Source organism: Pseudoliparis swirei, chromosome 2 (assembly GCF_029220125.1).
Source record: "Pseudoliparis swirei isolate HS2019 ecotype Mariana Trench chromosome 2, NWPU_hadal_v1, whole genome shotgun sequence".
NCBI classification, from domain to species: domain Eukaryota; kingdom Metazoa; phylum Chordata; class Actinopteri; order Perciformes; family Liparidae; genus Pseudoliparis; species Pseudoliparis swirei.
Window position 1 is genome coordinate 21,681,947 of NC_079389.1, and position 23,570 is coordinate 21,705,516.

The window sequence follows — 23,570 nt, forward strand, 5'->3', positions numbered from 1 at the left end:
ATACATAAAAATCTTTTTATACAAACGTATATACAAAATCTAAATATATATATATAAAATAAAAATAAATATAAATTAATAAATATATAAATAAACAAATATATATATACTAAATATGTATGTACAATAAAAATAAATATATACATACAAATATATATATACAAACGTATTTATATATACATGTACAAATATAAATATATACAATAAAAAAAGATAAATATAAATTTCTAAATATAAAAATACATATGAATATATATATAGCCAAAACTCTTGGATCAGCTGGAAAATGCATCGTCACAAAGCTGAAAACAGGCTGTTTAATCTTTTTTAGGTCAAGGTTCTCACAGAACAGATGATGTTATAAAATATGATGCATTGTTATAGATTAAACTAACCAACATGGTAACAATGGGTTGAAACACATTAATGCAGCAGGAATATTAATCCAGAAGCGTCAGATATAAATCGTAAAGACCATTCCAGTCCCCTATGAGTATTTGTACACACACACACACACACACAAACACTTCACCCCCGCCGTGTTGTTACCTGCGCCATCTTGCGTCCGTAGAAGAGATTCTCCATCACCAGCAGGTCCAGCTTCTTCTCCGTGTTGTTCTGTGAGTTCTTGTAACCGATCCTGTAAACGCCCAGAATCTTCGCCAGCGCTGTCGGCCGCTGCGTGAAACAGAAACGAGTTTAATGTTTATTTAAACTCCGCTACTCGACCCCCCCCCCCCCAAAAATAGACACGTCCCTTTTGCACTGCTTACTTTCTGCTGCACGGCTCCGGTGATGTAGGTGAAGTAGTGAGGAGCAAAGTCCAAGAAGGACTGGACCTCCAGTCTGGGCATCTGCTTCAGAATGAACCGGTCATCTGAGGAGCAGACGGTTCCCGTTACCAACGAGCTTTTATGAAACTTAATCTTACGCTGAATGTTGAACGAAAGCCTCCTTCAGTCAAATTTACAGTTTACATCCTTATTCTGTCCAAAATGTCATCACCCATTTCCTAATTAGGATACAAATACTTGAATTATGGCTGACCTTTGAACTCCAAATTCAAATCAGGTCATGCTCGAGTCCATGGAGGACTTTTGTGACAAATTTACATGCGTTTTGAAATATTACTACTAACTACTATACCTTCTGTAGCATATAAAACAACTATCTGAGAGATTCTATGTACACAACCTTCTGTAGGGTAGAAAATGATTCTCTATATTAGAGATTTTATGTACACAACCTTCTGTAGGGTAGAAAATTACTATCTATCTTAGAGATTTTATCTACACAACCTTCTGTAGGGTGGAAAACAACTATCTATCTGAGATTTTATGTATACAACCTTCTGTAGTGTAGAAAACGACTATCTGATAGATTTTCGATATACAACCTTTTGTAGGGTAGAAAACAACTATCTATCTGATGGATTTTCTTCTGTAGGGTAGAAAACGACTATCTGAGAGATTGTATAGATACAACCTTCTGTTGCATAAAAAACGACAGATTTTATATCTACAACCTTCTGTAGGGTAGAAAAGGACTATCTATCTGATAGATGGTATGTATACAACCTTCTGTAAGGTAGAAAAGGACTATCTATCTGGTAGATTTTATATCTACAACCTTCTGTAGGGTAGAAAAGGACTATCTATCTGGTAGATTTTATGTATACAATCTTCTGTAGTGTAGAAAACGACTATCTGATAGATTTTCGATATACAACCTTTTGTAGGGTAGAAAACAACTATCTATCTGATGGATTTTCTTCTGTAGGGTAGAAAACGACTATCTGAGAGATTGTATAGATACAACCTTCTGTTGCATAAAAACGACAGATTCTATATCTACAACCTTCTGTAGGGTAGAAAAGGACTATCTATCTGGTAGATTTTATATCTACAACCTTCTGTAGGGTAGAAAAGGACTATCTATCTGGTAGATGTTATGTATACAATCTTCTGTAGTGTAGAAAACGACTATCTGATAGATTTTCGATATACAACCTTTTGTAGGGTAGAAAACAACTATCTATCTGATGGATTTTCTTCTGTAGGGTAGAAAACGACTATCTGAGAGATTGTATAGATACAACCTTCTGTTGCATAAAAAACGACAGATTCTATATCTACAACCTTCTGTAGGGTAGAAAAGGACTATCTATCTGATAGATGGTATGTATACAACCTTCTGTAGGGTAGAAAAGGACTATCTATCTGATAGATTGTATGTATACAACCTTCTGTAAGGTAGAAAAGGACTATCTATCTGGTAGATTTTATATCTACAACCTTCTGTAGCGTAGAAAAGGACTATCTATCTGATAGATGGTATGTATACAACCTTCTGTAGGGTAGAAAAGGACTATCTATCTGATAGATTGTATGTATACAACCTTCTGTAAGGTAGAAAAGGACTATCTATCTGGTAGATTTTATATCTACAACCTTCTGTAGCGTAGAACATGGCTCCAGATTTCCCTCCGCGAGCCTGCCAGTTGACGCAGTGCGACAGCGAGCGGACAAAGTCCTCCTCGGTGCTCTCCATGATCTCCTCGCGCATCTTGTGGAACTCCTCGGCGTAGTAGATCCGGCAGTAGAACTTGGCGTTGGCGTCGGAGAATTCTACAGAGGACACAGCGGGTCGAAGGTTCACGTCACCCGTCTCATCTCTTCAGGCTCTTCACTACTTCTACTGCCCGACATCTCAGGAGGGAAACATTGTTCTTTTTACTTGCTACATTTATGCATTCAACACCAACGATGAGCTTATAAAATATGATGTTTGTAAAAATTAAACTACCAAACAATTTATACAGCTGTGAAGCTGAAACGCAAATGAAATAAAGAATTAACTGGCAACTATTTCTTATTATTGTTTAACTAATTTTTTGCACTTAATCCTGTAAATTCCAGTAATATGGAACTAATAAAGGATTATTTTAATCTTATTTTAGACCATCCAGACAATGTTCTGCTTTTCCTCCAGTAAATAAACTGATTTCATGTATTTATAATAACGTTGAGGTTTGTGCCGTTAGACAAAACAAACATCTTAAAGGGTAATTATGTCATTATAATTATGACGCCATTTTCTTATTTTCAGAAGTTTTACAAACAATCAAATGGATAAACTCTTTTGTATGAATGCGTGAGTATTAATAATCTAACAATACAGCACATGTCAGTATAACAGTCACAGGGGAAACCTAAGTTCCGATTAAGTATTTGTACTTACATTTCAGAGTAAACAAAGGTAAACTAGAACGGGCACTCGGCAGAGCGCATACCTTCGCATATCACAAGATTGGGCATTGAATTATGAACATTTTGGCATTAGTTGCATGATAATTGGATACAAATTGACCATGCTATGGTAAAAAGAAAATGTTGACCTTTTCATGACCTTGACCTTGGACCCGATCGATCCCAAAATCTAAGCAAATGGTCCCCGGATAATAACCAATCATCCCACCAAATTTCATGCAATTCGGTTTAATACTTTTTGAGTTATGGGAATAACACGCATACAAATAAATACACGGCGATCAAAACATTACCTTCCGCATTTTCAATGTGAAGGTAAATAATAGGACTCACGCAGCTCGACGTGTGGATTCAGGCTCTGCCTCTTCTGCTTGTCGGCCAGCTCTGCGTCTTCTGCACAAAACAGGAGAACACAAGTGAAGCGTTTAGACGCCTCGGGGTCTCGCCTCCGCGGTGATGGATCTCTAGACACTGACTGAGGGGGTCCGTCTCCATGCTGGTGCGGCTCTGCTGGGACGAGGTCGACTCGCTGGGCCTCAGCGGGCTGCTCTTCGCCCGGCTCTCCCCAGCGCTGAGGAGGAAGACGAGCAACAGGAGTCAGGCTCACGCGGCTTATTTAAAACGGTGAGAAGTGAAGCCAAATAAAACCAATGGCGCCTTAAGATAGTTATTCCTTAGTTTTTCTGCAAACTTGCAGCTAAAAATGAACTAAAATCTATTTGAAACAATCCATTCAATTAATTTTGTACTTTTAGTTAAGTGAAAATAGCAAAAAAATCTGTCAAAATACTTTGTTCCAAGAAAACTAAAGTAAAAATGTTTTAAAAGGGAAAGTTCTCTCACCTGTAATGCTATTTATTAATCTGGATTGTTTTGGTGTGACCTTCTCTAAATATAATATTTTGTAAAAACTCAACAGCAATGTCTGTTTCTTTGTGAGCAACAACAGCAACATGTCCTTTACGACTAGAGTACAGAGTGGTCCCACTCAGAGATATTCTGATCTGATATATTATCGGAATATTATGAAAGCAGCATTTCAATGTGAGGTAGATAGACAGACATAGATATGCATGAATTAATGTAGAAGTATATAAGAGATTAAGTAGCAGAAACTGTTGTCAAGTAAAAGAGCCGCGTTACGGCGCTCTGAGCTCCTCGTACCTGCTGACCTGCGGCGTCTCCTCCCCGCCGGCGCCCGACATCTTGGACAGATCGTCCAGCGACGTCTTATACTCCTTGCAGCTGGGAACACGACATAGAGGTGACAGGGAGGGGACATGGAGGGGACAGGGAGGAGACATGGAGGGGACACGTTGTGGCGTTATAAAAAAAAGAACATTATGAACTTTATTTTGGCGGCGCTCTGTGGGCGGAGGCGGTCGTCACCTGAGGGCGAAGGCGATGATGGAGCTCGGCTCTCGCTCGCACACGGCGATGGGAACGCGCTCGTGCTCGTACATCAGGTAGTGTTTATCTGGCTCGCTGTCAACAGAGAAAACACTCCTTAGAATTGATCACGTATATGTTGTCTAAACGTTATTTGTCGTTAACTGTTAAATGCTTTTACTTTATTAACTTATTATTACCATATCATTTTATCACTTTATTACTAATATTCACTTCATGTCGGACAAAAAGAGACGCACATACTTTCGATTTTCTTTAAGTTCAACAAAATTGGAAAACAATAAAATAAATAAGAGATGAGCGCTGTCTCCTTAAGAGAGGGGTGTGTGGAGGTGCAGTAAACAGGCTGAAGACAAAATATAAATGAAAAATAATTGTTCTGGAATAACAGGTCGTTTAGAGAATTAATTTAACACAAATCCCATTTCTTATTATTTAAAGATATTTATGTTTCAATCCTGCAAAATATCACCACAAATTTTTATTGCATATTTAACATTTGTCATTTACCAAAGTAACACCTGCCTACAGGTAGGCAGTGCAATACAACACTCCATTTAATGACATTTTATATTAAGATATTGAAGAAAAAATAACATTTTATATCAATACCACAGATATTGAATAAGAAATAGTAAAATACATATACAAAACACACCCAAAACAAATTCAGTCCACAGTGAAACAGCTGTGATAGTGTATAAGAAATTGTAGATTTTATTTTGTTTAGTTTTGGGTTTCGTGAATTTAAACGCCGAGTGCAGTTTGTGTAATTCTATCAAAAACATATAAAATCATGTTTTAACACACACACACTAAATTATGATTCATAGAAAGTGAATTTGTTTAAATTAGTCGATATATAATCACGACATGGCCACAGTGCTCCACTCACAATGGGAAAGGATGGGGTTGTAGCTGTTGCCGGGCAGGAAAGTGGCGAGATGGCTTTCATGGTGGATTTCTCCTTCACCTGGCTGTCGGTGGAGCCCAGCAGGTGTCCGTCAAACACATCTGACAGCGGACGTATACAGGTTAGATGGGAGATAGAGGTGTGTGTGTGTGTGTGTGTGTGTGTACCTTCCGAGAGGCTGACCGAGTCTTGCTCAGTGAAGGAGGGAAAAGGTGTGAAAGGATCAGCTCCGAGTTCTCCTGGCGACGGCAGCATGGAGGAGGAGGTGGAGGACAGGATGCAGAGATGGCGGTCCTCTGTCAGAGGGGAGAGAGAGAGAGAGAGAACACATAAACCAGAGTCGGCATCACAATCCCTCTCCACTCGGCCACAGTGGAGCGAGATGGATTCAGGTCTGAGACACAAACTCACCTTTGTCTCCGGTCAGCACCACCGGCGAGGGGTTGCGGGGGGAGGAATCCAGGGTACTCTGTTCAATAAATACATTACTTATTTAATAAACTAGAACGGGCACTCGGTAGAGCGCATACCTTCGCATATCACAAGATTGGGCATTGAATTATGAACATTTTGGCATTAGTTGCATGCCAAGTGGATATAAATTGAAGAGTAAAAAGAAGAGTTTGACCTTTTCATGACCTTGACCTTTGACCCGATCGATCCCAAAATCTAATCAAATTGTCCCAGGATAATAACTAATCATCACCGAATTTCATGCGATTCGGTTTAATACTTTTGAGTTATCACAGTAACACGCATACAAATAAATAAATAAATACACGGCGATCAAAACATAACCTTCCGCATTTTCAATGCGAAGGTAATAAAATGAAACTTAAAGGAGTTGAAGTCGGGTGGCACAGAAGATCAACTCCAGTAACTTGTTTGGGACCGCAACAAAAGATCAATAAATCATTTAGAAAACATTCGTGAACAGTGAAAAATACCCCAAACAATGTCCTACAGCAAAGCGGCGTCATCAAGCGTCTCGGACCGACAGTCCCAAACCCCAAAATACTTCACAAGAGAGAGAAAAAGCAACACATCTTCACATTTGGGAAACTGAAAGAATCTAAAGTCTAAAACCGATGAGTATGCGTTTCAAACATCACAAGTCTCATTTCAATGTATTGGTGAAGCCGGATGTTTGGGGCTCAAGTACTGAGAGAGCCACACTTTAAGTTTTCAAATGTTCTTGGTACCGACCTTGCTGTCGTCGGCGATGGCGGCGGCGGGCGGGTCTGCCGGTGCCTCCCGGGCTCGGGAGGGACGGACAGGCGCTTCCTGCCTTTCTCCTGCTGGAACAGGTCCTGCAGCCTGGGGAGGAGCTTAGGAGGAGGGAGGAGCTTAGAGAAGCTCGGTCAACATACTGCTATGAACTTGATGTTGAAGGAGCTTTTTACGATGCCGACTGTCCTTCTCGCCCGTTTAAAAACAACAACATGGCGGCTCTGACCTGCTGTTCCAGGACTGCAGCATCTCGCACAGACCCTGCTTCTTCATCACCAGCGACTCCAGAACCGCCTGCACCTGCTGCGGGGAATCCAGACCGGACACCTGGATTCGCGCCTGCAGTTTTTCGATCCAGCTGCGCAGCTCGGCATCTTCCATCTACACACACACACACACACACACACACTATGAGTCCACGTAGCTACACCAGACATGTTGGGACCTACGTCTTTCTGAGCGAAGAGGTCCTCCATCTTTTCCTCTCGCGTCCTGCTGAAGGTGTCGGTCTTGAGGGAGGTGAGGCGGTCGTCGATGGCCATGTACACCTGGGTCACCCTGAGGAGAGCGCAGCGGTCAGCCGTGTGCAGAGGAGCTCAGACCGTTCGCCTCGAGGCATTAAAGGAGAAGAACAATACATTTGGACTGCAAAGCATTTAAATTCCTTCTTTAGACAGCGGCCTATTTACTTTTGTTGTATTGTAGTTCTTTCTCACTTGGTTTAATTGCTGTATGTATTCTGTCAGTTGCATTGGGAGGACTGTTGGGTGAACACAGGACATCGGGCCTCTATCAGGGGAAACTCTTCTGTTGTGTTTGAGGTGATTTAAAAAGCTACTGGAAGAAGTAAACTCAAGATGAGACAGATTTCCATTAAATTAACGGGAAAAAAAGTTTTATATAATAACGTCTCTTCCAAGCTTTCTCCTCGTATCTTTCTTTTGGGATCTACTGGTCAATGTATCGTCTTTCTGCATCAAAATTAATTTGGACTGATGATCTCGGCGCTTTACTTTTGGGAGAAGTCCTTCAGGTCCTGCTGCAGGTTGCTTTTGGACGGTCCCAGGTTCCTGATGAAGATCTTGGGACGAGGAAGACAAATCTCCAACAGCCGTACGGAGGTGTAGCTGAGAAGGAGGGAGGCGGGGAAACTTGGTATAACCAGTTGAAGAAGTGACAAACATTATACAAATATCAATACTACAGTGTTGACTAGTACAAATCAAAGCACTGTCTCTTTAAGAGATGGGCGCTGTCTTTAAGAGAGGAGCGTGTCTCTAAGAGAGGAGTGTCTCTTTAAGAGAGGAGCGCCTCTCTTTAAGAGAGGAGCGCCTGTCTCTTTAAGAGAGGAGCAGTCTCTTCAAGAGGCGCCGTCTTTTCAAGAGAGGGCGTCTCTTCAAGAGGCGCCGTCTCTTTAAGAGAGGAGCGCCGTCTCTTCAAGAGAGGGGCACCGTCCCTTTAAGAGAGGGCTCGTCCTTCAAGAGGGGCACCGTCTCTTTAAGAGAGGTGCTGTCTCTTTAAGAGGACAGTGTGTGAAAGGTGCAGTAAGCTGAAGACAAACTAACGTATACTTGTTTTAACCGGGAACTTGTTAAACAGAAGAACGACTTGTTGAACACAACATAATATGAACCTCAAACATCTCCGACAGAGAGCCTTTAAAACGTCTCCTCCAGCGAATGAAGGACAGAGGGTCACCTGAAGGACGCCACCATCTGGTTGTAGGAGAAGTACTGGTGGTAGTCCTTGTGGATGGAGGTCCGCAGGGCTCCAAGCGTTGGCCCTCCTGGTGTATCTGGTGGCCGAGAAGCGAAGCTCAGGTACTTGGCCGAACCACATGGACCACGAGTCGTTGGACAGCGGCACCATCGGCGCCACCTTGGAATGAAAGAAAGAGATGGAGTCACTTTATGAGGAATGTAGAAACCACGTGGTGCATTTTAAATGTTGTTGCGGACCTGTTTGCAGATGCGGCAACTTAGGCGTAGTTGAGGATGGTGTGTGGTAGTCCGGCACCGGGGAGTTCCAGCCCTTCCAGCACGATTCTGCACGCAGCCGCCTGGGCCATACCTGGGCTGGGCGGATGTAGCTGCAACCATGGAGTCTCACATTGAACTTTATTTTGGCGGCGCTCTGTGGGCGGAGGCGGTCGTCACCTGAGGGCGAAGGCGATGATGGAGCTCGGCTCTCGCTCGCACACGGCGATGGGAACGCGCTCGTGCTCGTACATCAGGTAGTGTTTATCTGGCTCGCTGTCAACAGAGAAAACACTCCTTAGAATTGATCACGTATATGTTGTCTAAACGTTATTTGTCGTTAACTGTTAAATGCTTTTACTTTATTAACTTATTATTACCATATCATTTTATCACTTTATTACTAATATTCACTTCATGTCGGACAAAAAGAGACGCACATACTTTCGATTTTCTTTAAGTTCAACAAAATTGGAAAACAATAAAATAAATAAGAGATGAGCGCTGTCTCCTTAAGAGAGGGGTGTGTGGAGGTGCAGTAAACAGGCTGAAGACAAAATATAAATGAAAAATAATTGTTCTGGAATAACAGGTCGTTTAGAGAATTAATTTAACACAAATCCCATTTCTTATTATTTAAAGATATTTATGTTTCAATCCTGCAAAATATCACCACAAATTTTTATTGCATATTTAACATTTGTCATTTACCAAAGTAACACCTGCCTACAGGTAGGCAGTGCAATGCACAACACTCCATTTAATGACATTTTATATTAAGATATTGAAGAAAAAATAACATTTTATATCAATACCTCAGATATTGAATAAGAAATAGTAAAAATACATATACAAAAACACACCCAAAACAAATTCAGTCCACAGTGAAACAGCGCTGTGATAGTGTATAAGAAATTGTAGATTTTATTTTTTGTTTAGTTTTTGGGTTTCGTGAATTTAAACGCCGAGTGGCACAGTTTGTGTAATTCTATCAAAAAACATATAAAATCATGTTTTAACACACACACACTAAATTATGATTCATAGAAAGTGAATTTGTTTAAATTAGTCGATATATAATCACGAGCCGCGGCCACAGTGCTCCACTCACAATGGGAAAGGGATGGGGTTGTAGCTGTTGCCGGGCAGGAAAGTGGCGAGGATGGCTTTCATGGTGGATTTCTCCTTCACCTGGCTGTCGGTGGAGCCCAGCAGGTGTCCGTCAAACACATCTGACAACGGACGTATACAGGTTAGATGGGAGATAGAGGTGTGTGTGTGTGTGTGTGTGTGTGTGTACCTTCCGAGAGGCTGACCGAGTCTTGCTCAGTGAAGGAGGGAAAAGGTGTGAAAGGATCAGCTCCGAGTTCTCCTGGCGACGGCAGCATGGAGGAGGAGGTGGAGGACAGGATGCAGAGATGGCGGTCCTCTGTCAGAGGGGGAGAGAGAGAGAGAGAGAGAACACACATAAACCAGAGTCGGCATCACAATCCCTCTCCACTCGGCCACAGTGGAGCGAGATGGATTCAGGTCTGAGACACAAACTCACCTTTGTCTCCGGTCAGCACCACCGGCGAGGGGTTGCGGGGGGAGGAATCCAGGGTACTCTGTTCAATAAATACATTACTTATTTAATAAACTAGAACGGGCACTCGGTAGAGCGCATACCTTCGCATATCACAAGATTGGGCATTGAATTATGAACATTTTGGCATTAGTTGCATGCCAAGTGGATATAAATTGAAGAGTAAAAAGAAGAGTTTGACCTTTTCATGACCTTGACCTTTGACCCGATCGATCCCAAAATCTAATCAAATTGTCCCAGGATAATAACCAATCATCCCACCGAATTTCATGCGATTCGGTTTAATACTTTTTGAGTTATGCGAGTAACACGCATACAAATAAATAAATAAATACACGGCGATCAAAACATAACCTTCCGCATTTTCAATGCGAAGGTAATAAAATGAAACTTAAAGGAGTTGAAGTCGGGCGGCACAGAAGATCAACTCCAGTAACTTGTTTGGGACCGCAACAAAAAAGATCAATAAATCATTTAGAAAACATTCGTGAACAGTGAAAAATACCCCAAACAATGTCCTACAGCCCAAAGCGACGTCATCAAACGTCTCGGACCGACAGTCCCAAACCCCAAAATGCACTTCACAAGAGAGAGAAAAGCAACACATCTTCACATTTGGGGAAACTGAAAGAATCTAAAGTCTAAAACCGATGAGCGCACGTTTCAAACATCACAGAAGTCTCATTTCAATGTATTGGTGAAGCCGGATGTTTGGGGCTCAAGTACTGAGAGAGCCACGCACTTTAAGTTTTCAAATGTTCTTCGGTACCGACCTTGCTGTCGTCGGCGATGGCGGCGGCGGCGGGGGTCTGCCGGTGCCTCCCCGGGCTCGGAGGGACGGACAGACGCTTCCTGCCTTTCTCCTGCTGGAACAGGTCCTGCAGCCTGGGGGGGGGGGAGGAGCTTAGGAGGAGGGAGGAGCTTAGAGAAGCTCGGGTCAACATACTGCTATGAACTTGATGTTGAAGGAGCTTTTTACGATGCCGACTGTCCTTCTCGCCCGTTTAAAAACAACAACATGGCGGCTCTGACCTGCTGTTCCAGGACTGCAGCATCTCGCACAGACCCTGCTTCTTCATCACCAGCGACTCCAGAACCGCCTGCACCTGCTGCGGGGAATCCAGACCGGACACCTGGATTCGCGCCTGCAGTTTTTCGATCCAGCTGCGCAGCTCGGCATCTTCCATCTACACACACACACTATGAGTCCACGTAGCTACACCAGACATGTTGGGGGGGGGGGGGGGGGGGGGGACCTACGTCTTTCTGAGCGAAGAGGTCCTCCATCTTTTCCTCTCGCGTCCTGCTGAAGGTGTCGGTCTTGAGGGAGGTGAGGCGGTCGTCGATGGCCATGTACACCTGGGTCACCCTGAGGAGAGCGCAGCGGTCAGCCGTGTGCAGAGGAGCTCAGACCGTTCGCCTCGAGGCATTAAAGGAGAAGAACAATACATTTGGACTGCAAAGCATTTAAATTCCTTCTTTAGACAGCGGCCTATTTACTTTTGTTGTATTGTAGTTCTTTCTCACTTGGTTTAATTGCTGTATGTATTCTGTCAGTTGCATTGGGAGGACTGTTGGGTGAACACAGGACATCGGGCCTCTATCAGGGGAAACTCTTCTGTTGTGTTTGAGGTGATTTAAAAAGCTACTGGAAGAAGTAAACTCAAGATGAGACAGATTTCCATTAAATTAACGGGAAAAAAAGTTTTTTATAATAACGTCTCTTCCAAGCTTTCTCCTCGTATCTTTCTTTTTGGGATCTACTGGTCAATGTATCGTCTTTCTGCATCAAAATTAATTTGGACTGATGATCTCGGCGCTTTACTTTTGGGAGAAGTCCTTCAGGTCCTGCTGCAGGTTGCTTTTGGACGGTCCCAGGTTCCTGATGAAGATCTTGGGACGAGGAAGACAAATCTCCAACAGCCGTACGGAGGTGTAGCTGAGAAGGAGGGAGGCGGGGGAAACTTGAGTATAACCAGTTGAAGAAGTGACAAACATTATACAAATATCAATACTACAGTGTTGACTAGTACAAATCAAAGCACTGTCTCTTTAAGAGATGGGCGCTGTCTTTTTAAGAGAGGAGCGTGTCTCTCTAAGAGAGGAGTGTCTCTTTAAGAGAGGAGCGCCGTCTCTTTAAGAGAGGAGCGCCGTCTCTTTAAGAGAGGAGCGCCGTCTCTTCAAGAGAGGGGCGCCGTCTCTTCAAGAGAGGGGCGCCGTCTCTTTAAGAGAGGAGCGCCGTCTCTTCAAGAGAGGGGCACCGTCTCTTTAAGAGAGGGGCGCCGTCGCTTCAAGAGAGGGGCACCGTCTCTTTAAGAGAGGTGCTGTCTCTTTAAGAGGACGGTGTGAAGGTGCAGTAAGCTGAAGACAAACCAACGTATGCTTGTTTTAACCGGGAACTTGTTAAACAGAAGAACGACGCGTTGCTGAACACAACATAATATGAACCCTCAAACATCTCCGACAGAGAGCCTTTTAAAAACGTCTCCTCCAGCGAATGAAGGACAGAGGGCCGACCTGAAGGACGCCACCATCTGGTTGTAGGAGAAGTACTGGTGGTAGTCCTTGTGGATGGAGTGTCCGCAGGGCTCCGCGTTGGCCCTCCTGGTGTACTGGTGGCCGTAGAAGCGAAGCTCCAGGTACTTGGCGAACGACATGGACCACGAGTCGTTGGACAGCGGCACCACGGGCGTCACCTTGGAATGAAAGAAAGAGATGGAGTCACTTTATGAGGAATGTAGAAACCCACGTGGTGCATTTTAAATGTTGTTGCGGACCTGTTTGCAGATGCGGCACCAGGAGTAGTTGAGGATGGTGTGCTGGTAGCCGGGCACCGGGGAGTCCAGCTCCTTCAGCACGATCTGCACGCAGCCGCCGCCGTGCACGAAGCGGCGGATGTGGTGCACCATGGGAGTCTCACAGTACATGCTGGGGCAGTGGTAAGACGGCCTGACACACACACACATATAAACAATTTCAAATCTCTCCACTTCCAAAAACACAGTAAGAAATGGAGTCACTAAGTTTTATTTTATTATAGATTTGACTTCGTCTCACCGGAAGCAGTAGCGCTCCAGGAACACGCCGAGGGAGAGGTCATTCTTGCCATAAAAGTCCATGGTGACGATCCTGCTGACGACAAACAAACAAAAATGCCTCAAAATTCCCGGAAAAAAAACACGAGGACTGAGATTCTTTATCGATGTGGCGTCTCCCACGTGAACAGGGTTTACCACGGGCTGACGCAGGGGTTGGGCGCGTTGCTGGACTGAGCCGACGAGCTGCTGAAGAGCACGCACAGCCGCTGGTGGTTGACGGGGTTCAGACAGTCCAGCTGGAGGAGGACGACAACAACAACAACAAGCGGGTGAAGTCAGATGAGACACACGGTACTCGTAGTTTTCCTCGTGCCGGACTGGGAACACTGGTTAGAAAAGGCGAGATTAAACAAAATAAGCCGGAAAAAAACAAGCGGCCACTCAGAAACGTCGACGGCCAGCTTCAACCTGCCGGGTCCAATCTCCGCCCGGCAACAGGCGCGCCGTGATCATGCACATGCTCATCTACGCGACGTCCCTTTTTTTGTGTGTGTTTGGAGTGGACAAAAAAAACTGGACAGCGCAGGTTAAAAAAAGAAAGAAGAAGACGACAAAATAAAAAAGGTGGCGCTAAGAGGAGCGCGTTACAAAAAAGTGCGGGAACAAGACGTGTGGTTAGCGGAAGCTACCTGTCTGAGTTAATTCTACATATTAAAGCTATAAACCACACATGCTCTGGAGGGGAGAAGCAGGTGAGAGGACGTGGAGGATAAACACCTGGACACTCTTTTCTCTCAGGTGGAAGTAGCTCCGGTTTCTCGGAGCAACCAGAGCCTCGTGGTGATCAACACAAGTCCAGTCGGAGCTCTGAGGAAACGACAGGTGCAAAGCAGACACTCCTGAATGATCAATATAAATACATGAATAACTACTCCTGAACCTTCGGGATTAGTTTCACTGCCTGAATAGTTTTTCCGCTACGGGGGAAAAGTCTGAAACTGATTAGAAAGAAATGGAAAGAACACGGAGGAGAAACGGAACTGGAAATATTCAGAAAGAAGATATTATAAAAAGTTCAGCAGTTTGACCTTCAGGCTTAACGTTTGACATTCATGGTTAAAGTTAGACCTTCAGGCTTAAAGTTTGACATTCAGGGTTAAAGTGTGACCTTCAGGCTTAAAGTTTGACCTTCAGGCTTAAAGTTTGACATTCAGGGTTAAAGTTTGACCTTCAGGCTTAAAGTTTGACATTAAGGCTTAAAGTTGGACTTTTATGCTTACAGTTTGACATTCTGAAAGACATTTGTAAATGTCTAATTGATGCCTACTTCAAAATAAATAAAATAAAATGCTGATTGTTGTATATGAATAAATTAACAAGTTCCCCGCCGCTCACCTTGGGCGCCCAGCTGGCGTCAGCCGGTTTGCTCGTCTTCTCTTCGCTGTCGGCCCTCGTCAGCTTCACCGCCGCCGCCTTGCTCTGCGCTCCGCTGACGGGCGCCGCGGCGCAGAAGGGGTCGCCGCCCTCCCTCTGCCGGATGCGGCCCCCCTTGGCCCTGTAGTCCGCCACCATGCGGGCGAGGTCCTGGCTGCCGCTCAGCTGCTCTGTGATGCGCGTGCTGGTGAGGCTGTGGGAGGGCAGCACGTCGACGGGCTTCGGCTGAGCGCCGCTGTTGGTCTGCCCGCCGGCCAGAGCGGAGGGGGCGGAGTCTTTGAGGAGCTGCCGCTTCCGACGTCCGTCCAGCTCTTTGTAGTCCTTGTTGAGGAGCGGGGACAGGTACACCTGTGAGACACGGGGGAACACCGGAGGAGCAAGGAAGGAAACATCAGCCTCTCAAATATCAGGATCGACTACTAAAATATTTTACACACACTAACGTTAAAAAGTTTAGGGTCACCCAGACGATTTGGTGTTTTCCATGAAAACTCACTTTTATTTATCAAATAAATTGCGAAATGAATGGAAAATATAAAAGGTTATAAATAATGATTTTTACTTTAAATATTAATTAGTTCTTTAAACTAATCGGTCAAAGAAAGGCCAGTTTTATAGCTTCTCTCACCAGCATAACTGTTTTCAGCTGCGCTCACATAAAAAGGGTTTTCTACCCCTCCGCTAGTCTTCTAAGGCGATAACACAATGTACCATCAGAACACTGGAGATGGGCCTCTACACACCTCTTTAGAGACTTCATCAAACACCAGAGAATACTCATTTACCACATTAACTATGGAGAGAGAGTATATATGATTAATTTAATGTTATCTTCATTGATAAAAACAGTGCTTTTCTTTGAAAAATAAGGACATTTCGAAGTGACCCCAAACTTTTGAACGGTTTGAGACAAAAGAAGACATTTTCCAGACACCCCATGGTACCTGCTCCGGGAAGTAGTCCCTGCTGGGGCATTGCATGCCGGCGGCCATGAGGAGAAACGGCTCCTTGAACGTGAAGAAGGGCGAGATGCACAGGATGATGTCCTGCAGCTCCTGCTTGAACACGGCGGAGATGGACTTCAGCCGGTCGTCCGACGAGTCCACCTGCTCGGCCACGAACATCCCCGTGTCGTCCTGCAGGGGGTCTCGGAACAACCGGGTCGTGGCGGCGGCGATGGTGGCGCCTTCCGGATCGCGGGAATCCCCCTTCAGTTTCTTCTTCTTCGCGAGGCTCCCCTCGCCCCCCGCCACACCCTCGGACGCCGCCACCGCCGCGACGACGGTGTCGGCGTCGCCCGTCGCCGGGTCGTCCTCCATGAGGAACGGCGGCAGCAGGCACAGAGGCGGCGGCGACGCGACGGGACTGGAAAACGGCGTGGAGGTCATCGCCTCCTGGTCCGGGACGGGGGAGGACACGTCGGGGTGCCGGTCGTCTTGGAGAGTGTCCGCGTCTCCGCTTTTGGGCGGAGACTCGGCGGGAAGCCCCTCGTCGTCGGTTCGTCCTCCCGAGTCTTCGGGCACTACGGTTTTCTCCAGACTCTCTCCATTCTCCTCTTCTTCTTCCTCCTCTTCCTCCTCCTCCTCCTCTGCCGACGTGCCCTCCAGCAGGCAGGGGAATGAGGTGCTCTGGGCCAGACTGGGCGGCATGGCGAACTCGTCCATGAGGAAGGAGATCTCCAGCTGCGAGTGGTAGGCCACGCACACCATCAGCATGATGATCTCCTTCACCCGGGCCAGCTCGTACTCGGAGGCTCCTCGCAGCTTGATGGAGCAGCCGAGGTGCAGAGGGCAGCCCTCGAAGAACATCAGCGTCTTCACCTCGTCTGCAGAAACAAAAGAGGTTTCTTTTGATTAGTAATCTGATCTCACAGCGATACAGAAGAGCTGCAGCTCTATCAGCACTTAAATAATCAAAGAAATCAGTTGAAAGCTGGTCAGCGCTGCACTCATTGAGCAACATTATTATGGCTCGTATTACTTACTTTTAATGGTTTTATTTCTTACTTTTAATGTTTTTAATTACTTACTTTTAATGTTTTTATTTCTTACTTTTAATTGTTTTTATTACTTACTTTTAATGTTTTTATTTCTTACTTTTAATGTTTTTAATGACTTACTTTTAAAGTTTGTATTACTTACTTTTAATAGTTTTTATTACTTACTTTTAATGGTTTTTATTACTTACTTTTAATAGTATGTATTACTTACTTTTAATAGTTATTACTTGCTTTTAATGGTTTTATTACTTATTAATAGTTTTTATTACTTACTTTTAATAGTATGTATTACATACTTTTAATGTGGTGTACTGTAGCTTCACATTGTGTGTATTCTGTGTTGTTCGTACCACATAGACTGTTGTATCGTGTCTTGTACTGTTTGTTATCGTTTATGTTTGTTATTGTTTTATGTTTGTTACAGTTTTATGTTTATTATGGTCTATCAAGGGTCTACAGATGCTAATTAGCTGTGTAGCTACAATCTGGTCCAGAGCATCAAATAGGTTTTTTTTAAAATAAAGATAACAATAATAATAGATTGAGAGGCGGAGTCGTGGAGGTTTGTTCTCCCACCGTTGGCCAGAGTGAAGGACTGCATGTAGAACTTGAAGCAGGTTCCCAGGCGGGGTTTGGTGAGCAGCTGGTCCATGGACATCACCAGGTCTCCCTGGGTCATACGACTCACCCTCTCCAGGACTTGCTGTCAATGACAAAGAAGAACGCTGAGAAGTGGTCCAGGACCGCAGCGTACGCACGTCCTTCGTTTTACACACCGCTTATAACGAGTTTCACTTTCAGGCTAAAACCAAGGTTCATACACATGTTGACCAATGACCTTTCAATGGCCTTCCAATGACCTTTCAATTACTTCACACCAAATGTCCATGACCAAACATTGTGTGAAATCTCGGTGTGTACACAAGTATAACCTTAAAATGACACAAATGAATGGGACAATAGTTTGATTAAAAGAATAAATATTTACATACATGTTATTCTTTTAATCTAATTGTGTAAATGAACATATGAATATAACACTTTTCCAGGACTTTTCAAAAAGTTTTGGGCTAAAAATAAATTTCAGGGTTTTTCAATTTTTTGGGGGATTACATTTGATTTCCAGGATTTCCCCAAAACTTTTGGGATAAAAACATTTTTCCCAGGACTTTGCCAAAACTTTTGGAATAATTTTTTTCCCCCAGGACTTTTCAAGGCCAAAAAATAACCATTTTTAAAATTCCACGACTTTCCCAGGTTTTCCATGACCGTCTTGATCCCTGTAAAACCAAACCCAGAGGAGGCTGTGATTACACGGCGCCGAGACTTTGACTGACCGCTTTGACGTTGATGACCAGCGTGATGCCGTGCTCCAGCAGCATGTCCTGAGCGATGCGAGACACGGTCCTCTCCACCAACACCAGCGTCGGGCGGACGTCGACTATCCGCTGCACGTAGTTCTTCAGAAACTCTCGCTCCTGAGGGGGAGACAGAGAGAAACATCCGGTCTGAGTTCCCTGCAACTGGCAGTCTAGAACTTTTAGGTGGAGCGGATCACTGACCTGCAGCACGATGGGGTCGATGCACGAGAACTTGGACTCCTCCCTGTACAGGTACTCGATGGAGCACTTCAGAAGCAGGATTTTGGGGTTCTTGATGTAGGAGTTCATCTGATTACAAGGGCAGAACAAGTGGTATTTTTTAAACTGTTTGACATACTTCTTACTGACAGTGAACGTGAGTTACACGGGGAACGCGGGCCAACCTTCTTGTGGGCGATGTTCTTGGTGCACACAAAGCCGTTTACCACCGTGGAGTCGAACTTCCGGCCTCCAGAGATCTGAAACACCAACGGAGACTCGCAGTTGAAGCAGACGGTCTGAATCCACACACACGACTCCGGTTTGACGGGGGTTCCGACCTTCTTGATGTGGACCAGCTGGCGGATGTCCATGTCGTCGTCGCAGTTGCGGACGTCGGGCCTCACCGTCTGCACCACCTGGCGCACCACGGGGACGATGACGTCGCGCCAGGACAGAGACAGGGACTCGCTGTAGAGCAGCTGCTGCAGCAGCGCCATCATGTGGCTGTGGTTGGCAGAGCTACACAAAGAGGGGGGGGGGGGCAGCGGTGGAAACCACCCGCCAGTCAGAGAGCAGGGCACAAACACACTTGCGCGCTGAAGCTATTCTAATCCGTACAATAATTTTGATATCAGTGTACAGAACTTATTTACGGAGGCCCTGAGAAGCAGTTGAGGAAAAACTTTTTTTTTTTTTTTATTCAGGGGAAATTTCTTTCTTTCTTTTTGCCAGCATCATTTCCCCCTGTGTTTGTTGTTGTAATACTGTTTTTGACCATAAGAGGCTGAAGTACGCCACATACCTTAAATCAGGAATGTCAAACTCGTCTTCACAAGGCTACCCTCAAAGGGTTGTAACAGACATATAAACGTATAAAATACTCCCCAACATAGTACTAAATAACTTTCTTTACATTTGATTCATGTTTATTTGAGTGTAGAAATATTGTACATAAGAAATGTTCTCTAATATTATAACATAAATCCATATAAATTTGAAAACTTCAAAATAAAAGCACAGGATATTTTTCTAACATTTCTTGAAGAAAAAGTGAGGAATGTGTCTTTCAAGTCGTCAGGGGCCTCATAAAATGACGTGGCCGGTTGGATTTGGCCCGCGGGCCTTGTGTTTGACACCTGTGTCTTAAACAATTATCCTCACGAATCTCAAAAAAGTTGTATTCAAACTTTTCTTAAGTCGTAAAAATCTCACTTGCTATTCTATTTGTATACAAACATCTGTATATATTTATCTGTACATGTGCATATGTGTTCATACTGCTTGTACATCATGACTCGCTGCCCTAGTGGATGCATAGAGACTCACAGCAGCCTCTCCATGGCCTTCTTCTCCCCGTTCTCCTCCCGGAGTTGGTCCAGGGAGCTGTGGTGCCAGCCCAGCGGCGTGAACAGCATCTCTTTGGCTTTCTCCTCCACGCGGCGGTTGAACAGAGACTCTGCGGGGACGATGGAGTCGGGTTACACCTATTCAGGCTAATTGAAGATGTCGATTAAGCGCGGCGTTCCTACCCTTGATGAAGGCGTCGCTGATGACAATATTCTGTCCTCTGTCCTCAGAGAGAAGGAATTCAGCTGGAAGAGGGAAGTAAGTAAGTAATTTATTTCCATAGGTACGTACATAACGTGTACATAGTGACAGGCATTGACAAAAAAATAAAAATGTACGAATGGAGGACCGTCCAAAGACCGAGGTCTGTAGGCTCCTCTGAGATGAGGAGTTGGACGGCCCCGCCCCAAACCCTTTAGCCCCGCCCCTCCCAACTACTACAGGCACACAAACAGTACACACACACGTGGATCATAACATAAAATGTCGTATAAGCAACAGCAAAACCCCAGAACAGGAAAAAGAAAAGAAAAAACAAAGAAAAGAAACATAGTAAAAATAACTAGAATGGGCACTCGGTAGAGCGCATACCTTCGCATATCACAAGATTGGGCATTCAATTATGAACATTTTGGCATTAGTTGCATGCCAATTGGATAGAAATTGACCGTGCTATGGTAAAAAGAAGATGTTGACCTTTTCATGACCTTGACCTTTGACCCGATCGATCCCAAAATCTAAGCAAATGGTCCCCGGATAATAACCAATCATCCCACCAAATTTCATGCGATTCGGTTTAATACTTTTTTACTTATGCGAATAACACGCATACAAATAAATAAATAAATAAATACACGGCGATCAAAACATAACCTTCCGCATTTTCAATGCGAAGGTAATAATAAAGGCAAATGTGAAGAACTGATAACTTAGAAAAAATAATATCACGAACATCAAGGTATGTATATAAAACTTAATTTAAATATCTTTCCTCTAGTGTACTGTGCCGCCAGGCTGTATATCAATAATAATAACATTTAAAGTGAAGTGAGATGGCGTTTAAGGTGGGAACCAAATGCCTTGAAGTGAGCGGGAGACGAGAGCGCGGCGTATTCATATCGAACATCTGAGTCGTTCACCTTTCTGGTCCGCTGCAGACGGCACGTGTGGATACTTGGCCTGCTTCTTGATGTGGAAGTTGACGTTGTTCTGCTCCGTGTTGAGGTTGATGGAGGCGGCGGAGTCGCTGTCCACCGCGGACTGGAAGCTGCTGACGGAGGACCTCTTGCTGGGGCTGGCGGAGTCTGGACAGACGGGCACGGCGGGACTTTACAGTGCGGCGGGCGGAGGTTCTGAACCATCAAGTAATCATTATTCCCTCCATTAAATCGCCGGCTTGTTCGGCTCGTGAATATTCAGCAACTTCCCCCCCCCCCCAAAAAAGCAACAAATCTCCAAATCTGAGAAGATGGAATCGTAAAATACTGGTAAAAAAAAAAAAATGCTGATTATCAAATATATTTGCTATTTACGTTTTTTTGTCGATCTGATTAATCTTAATTGGTAAAGTAATTAAAGGTTGTCAGATAAAGGTAGCGAAGCCAATAATACAATATTTTTTCCGAGTGTAAAATACTCAAGTACATCCCATGTGTACTTATGAACAGTACTGCTGTGCAAAGAGCAACGAAGTGTGCAGGTGTGAACATGAAAGGTGTTTTCTCAAAGCGATGCACCTACTCGGCATGGAGTACTCGCCCTCGTCGGCGAGCTGCTCCGTGTCGCTGTCGTCGAACTTGATGTCCTTGAACCACGACGGCTCCGAGTGTCCCTCAACCGAGTTCACGCTGTCGCTGTCCGGGGACGGCGTCTCGGAGAACTCTGTGCTCTGGAGGGGGGGGGAGACAGACAGATTGAGAGAGGGGGGGGGCAAGAGAGAGAGAGGGGGGGGGGCAGGAGAGAGAGCAAGAGAGACAGACAGACAGACAGAGCACCAAAGAGAAAGAGAGCGAGAGAGAGAGCGAAAGACAGACAGACAGACAGACAGAGAGAGAGTGAGAGAGACAGACAGAGAGAGAGCACCAAAGAGAAAGAGAGCGAGAGAGAGAGCGAAAGACAGAGACAGAGAGAGAGAGAGAGAGAGACAGAGAGCAAGAGAGAGAGAAAGAACAAGAGAGAGACAGACAGACAGACAGACAGAGAGAGTGAGCGGGAGAGAGCAAGAGAACGCATGAGAGCGAGAGACAGACAGAGACGCCGTGTCAGAATTAACCAACGTCAACACGTGATCGTGTTAAAATATATATGTATAAGTAGGGTTGGGTACCGGAAACCGGTGCCAATGTGGTACCGATTCCAATACAACCGGTATTACCCGGACCGAAACGCAACGCACATTTCGGTGCTTCTTTCCGGTGCCTGAGCCGATTGAAATTGAAAAAAAACTATTGTTGTGAACTTCTCTGGTGACTCCGCCCTGTCAGCAGGTTGCGAGCCTCTCATATTTAAGTTTGAGAGCGGAGGCGTGGCCGTGTGTGACTGCGTGAGGCCGTGTGGAGCACACCAGCGTCAGGCTGGGCGCGACGGGGAGACCGTCACCGGTCCCCCTGAACACGTGGAGACCGATGAATAAAAGAGCAGCCTGAACTCAGATTAGTACCGTATCGTTGATTGCAAGTCTTGCATTCATAAAAGTAGCCCAAGAAATAATAAATTAGCCATTATAACCATGTTTAAGCTAGCTCGTAGCTAGCGCTAGCTACGAGCTACGAGCGTGACAGTCTGCTAGCAGATGTGTTGATGTCCAGCGGTCCCGGCTGTATACCCGGTGTTACCGGGAATATAATGACGGAGGAATAAAGACCGTGGGGCGTCACTTTGTTTCAGTGTAACTCTCGCTGTCAGAAGCAAAACTTTATTTGTCACGTGTCATCTTCAGTACCTCTGATTGGTTGTTCTCTTTGCCCATCAACACAGTGACAGGATTAACCCTATAAAGTCTGCACATGACAATACATATCACATCATATAATGGAGAACATGTATTGTGTATGTTAACAGTCTGATATCCGTTGTTTGTCAGTGTCAATAAAGATAACATTAATCAAAAATACACTCTCTACATTGTTAATGTGGTAAATGACTATTCTAGGTGGAAACGTCTGGTTTCTAATGAAATATCTCCATAGGTGTATAGAGGCCCATTTCCATCAACTATCACTCCAGTGTTCTAATGGTACATTGTGTTTGCTAATCGCCTGAGAAGACTAATGTCTGATTAGAAAACCCTTGTGCAATTATGTTAGCACAGCTGAAAACAGTTATGCTGGTGATATAAGCGATACAACTGGCCTTCCTTTGAGCTTGAAGTTTGAAGAACAAAATTAATACTTCAGATATTAATCATTATTTCTAACCTTGTCAATGTCTTGACTATATTTTCTATTCAATTTTCAATTCATTTGATAAATAAAAGTGAGTTTTCATGGAAGACACAAAATTGTCTGGATGACCCTAAACTTTTGAACGGTCGTGTATATGTATAAGTATTTATATGTATAAGTATATATGTATAAGTATATATATGTATAAGTATATATATGTATAAGTACAGGCACGTGCACAGACATTTTGGGGGGCAGGTGCTCAAACCAAAAAAAGGACACCCAATGCCCAAAAAAAATTCTGACAGTTGAAGCATTAGCAGCAATACACTGATGATGCTGTCCTCGACCTGCATTTCCTCTGGGCAGCATTTGAAAGCTATCTTACATTTTCTTTATGAAT

The 23,570-nt window shown here is 44.4% G+C and overlaps 1 protein-coding gene and 1 long non-coding RNA gene across 2 annotated transcripts in view; both read right to left on the reverse strand.

Moving 5' to 3' along the window:
* pikfyve (phosphoinositide kinase, FYVE finger containing) overlaps nucleotides 1–23,570 on the reverse strand; it is a 35,087-nt gene that overhangs the window by 2,414 nt on the left and 9,103 nt on the right. Inside the window, exons 10-38 of the mRNA XM_056428807.1 lie at nucleotides 21,525–21,672; nucleotides 20,924–21,088; nucleotides 19,967–20,029; nucleotides 19,764–19,893; nucleotides 18,776–18,956; nucleotides 18,620–18,694; nucleotides 18,417–18,524; nucleotides 18,192–18,332; nucleotides 17,431–17,557; nucleotides 15,800–16,680; nucleotides 14,817–15,203; nucleotides 13,617–13,717; nucleotides 13,441–13,512; nucleotides 13,161–13,332; nucleotides 12,901–13,079; nucleotides 12,209–12,322; nucleotides 11,644–11,752; nucleotides 11,416–11,570; nucleotides 11,157–11,268; nucleotides 10,348–10,405; nucleotides 10,099–10,227; nucleotides 9,910–10,030; nucleotides 8,979–9,074; nucleotides 4,434–4,514; nucleotides 3,746–3,840; nucleotides 3,603–3,662; nucleotides 2,451–2,627; nucleotides 774–877; nucleotides 550–678 (exon numbers count right to left, since the gene is read on the reverse strand). Coding sequence (XP_056284782.1) covers nucleotides 550–678; nucleotides 774–877; nucleotides 2,451–2,627; nucleotides 3,603–3,662; nucleotides 3,746–3,840; nucleotides 4,434–4,514; nucleotides 8,979–9,074; nucleotides 9,910–10,030; nucleotides 10,099–10,227; nucleotides 10,348–10,405; nucleotides 11,157–11,268; nucleotides 11,416–11,570; nucleotides 11,644–11,752; nucleotides 12,209–12,322; nucleotides 12,901–13,079; nucleotides 13,161–13,332; nucleotides 13,441–13,512; nucleotides 13,617–13,717; nucleotides 14,817–15,203; nucleotides 15,800–16,680; nucleotides 17,431–17,557; nucleotides 18,192–18,332; nucleotides 18,417–18,524; nucleotides 18,620–18,694; nucleotides 18,776–18,956; nucleotides 19,764–19,893; nucleotides 19,967–20,029; nucleotides 20,924–21,088; nucleotides 21,525–21,672 — 4,470 coding nt within the window. The remainder of the gene's footprint in view (nucleotides 1–549; nucleotides 679–773; nucleotides 878–2,450; nucleotides 2,628–3,602; nucleotides 3,663–3,745; nucleotides 3,841–4,433; nucleotides 4,515–8,978; nucleotides 9,075–9,909; nucleotides 10,031–10,098; nucleotides 10,228–10,347; nucleotides 10,406–11,156; nucleotides 11,269–11,415; nucleotides 11,571–11,643; nucleotides 11,753–12,208; nucleotides 12,323–12,900; nucleotides 13,080–13,160; nucleotides 13,333–13,440; nucleotides 13,513–13,616; nucleotides 13,718–14,816; nucleotides 15,204–15,799; nucleotides 16,681–17,430; nucleotides 17,558–18,191; nucleotides 18,333–18,416; nucleotides 18,525–18,619; nucleotides 18,695–18,775; nucleotides 18,957–19,763; nucleotides 19,894–19,966; nucleotides 20,030–20,923; nucleotides 21,089–21,524; nucleotides 21,673–23,570) is intronic.
* On the reverse strand, nucleotides 5,591–6,842 carry LOC130202923 (uncharacterized). Its single transcript, XR_008833419.1, has 4 exons — nucleotides 6,799–6,842; nucleotides 6,004–6,061; nucleotides 5,760–5,888; nucleotides 5,591–5,693 (listed from the first exon to the last, which is right to left on the reverse strand). It is a non-coding gene; the product is annotated as an uncharacterized LOC130202923 (long non-coding RNA).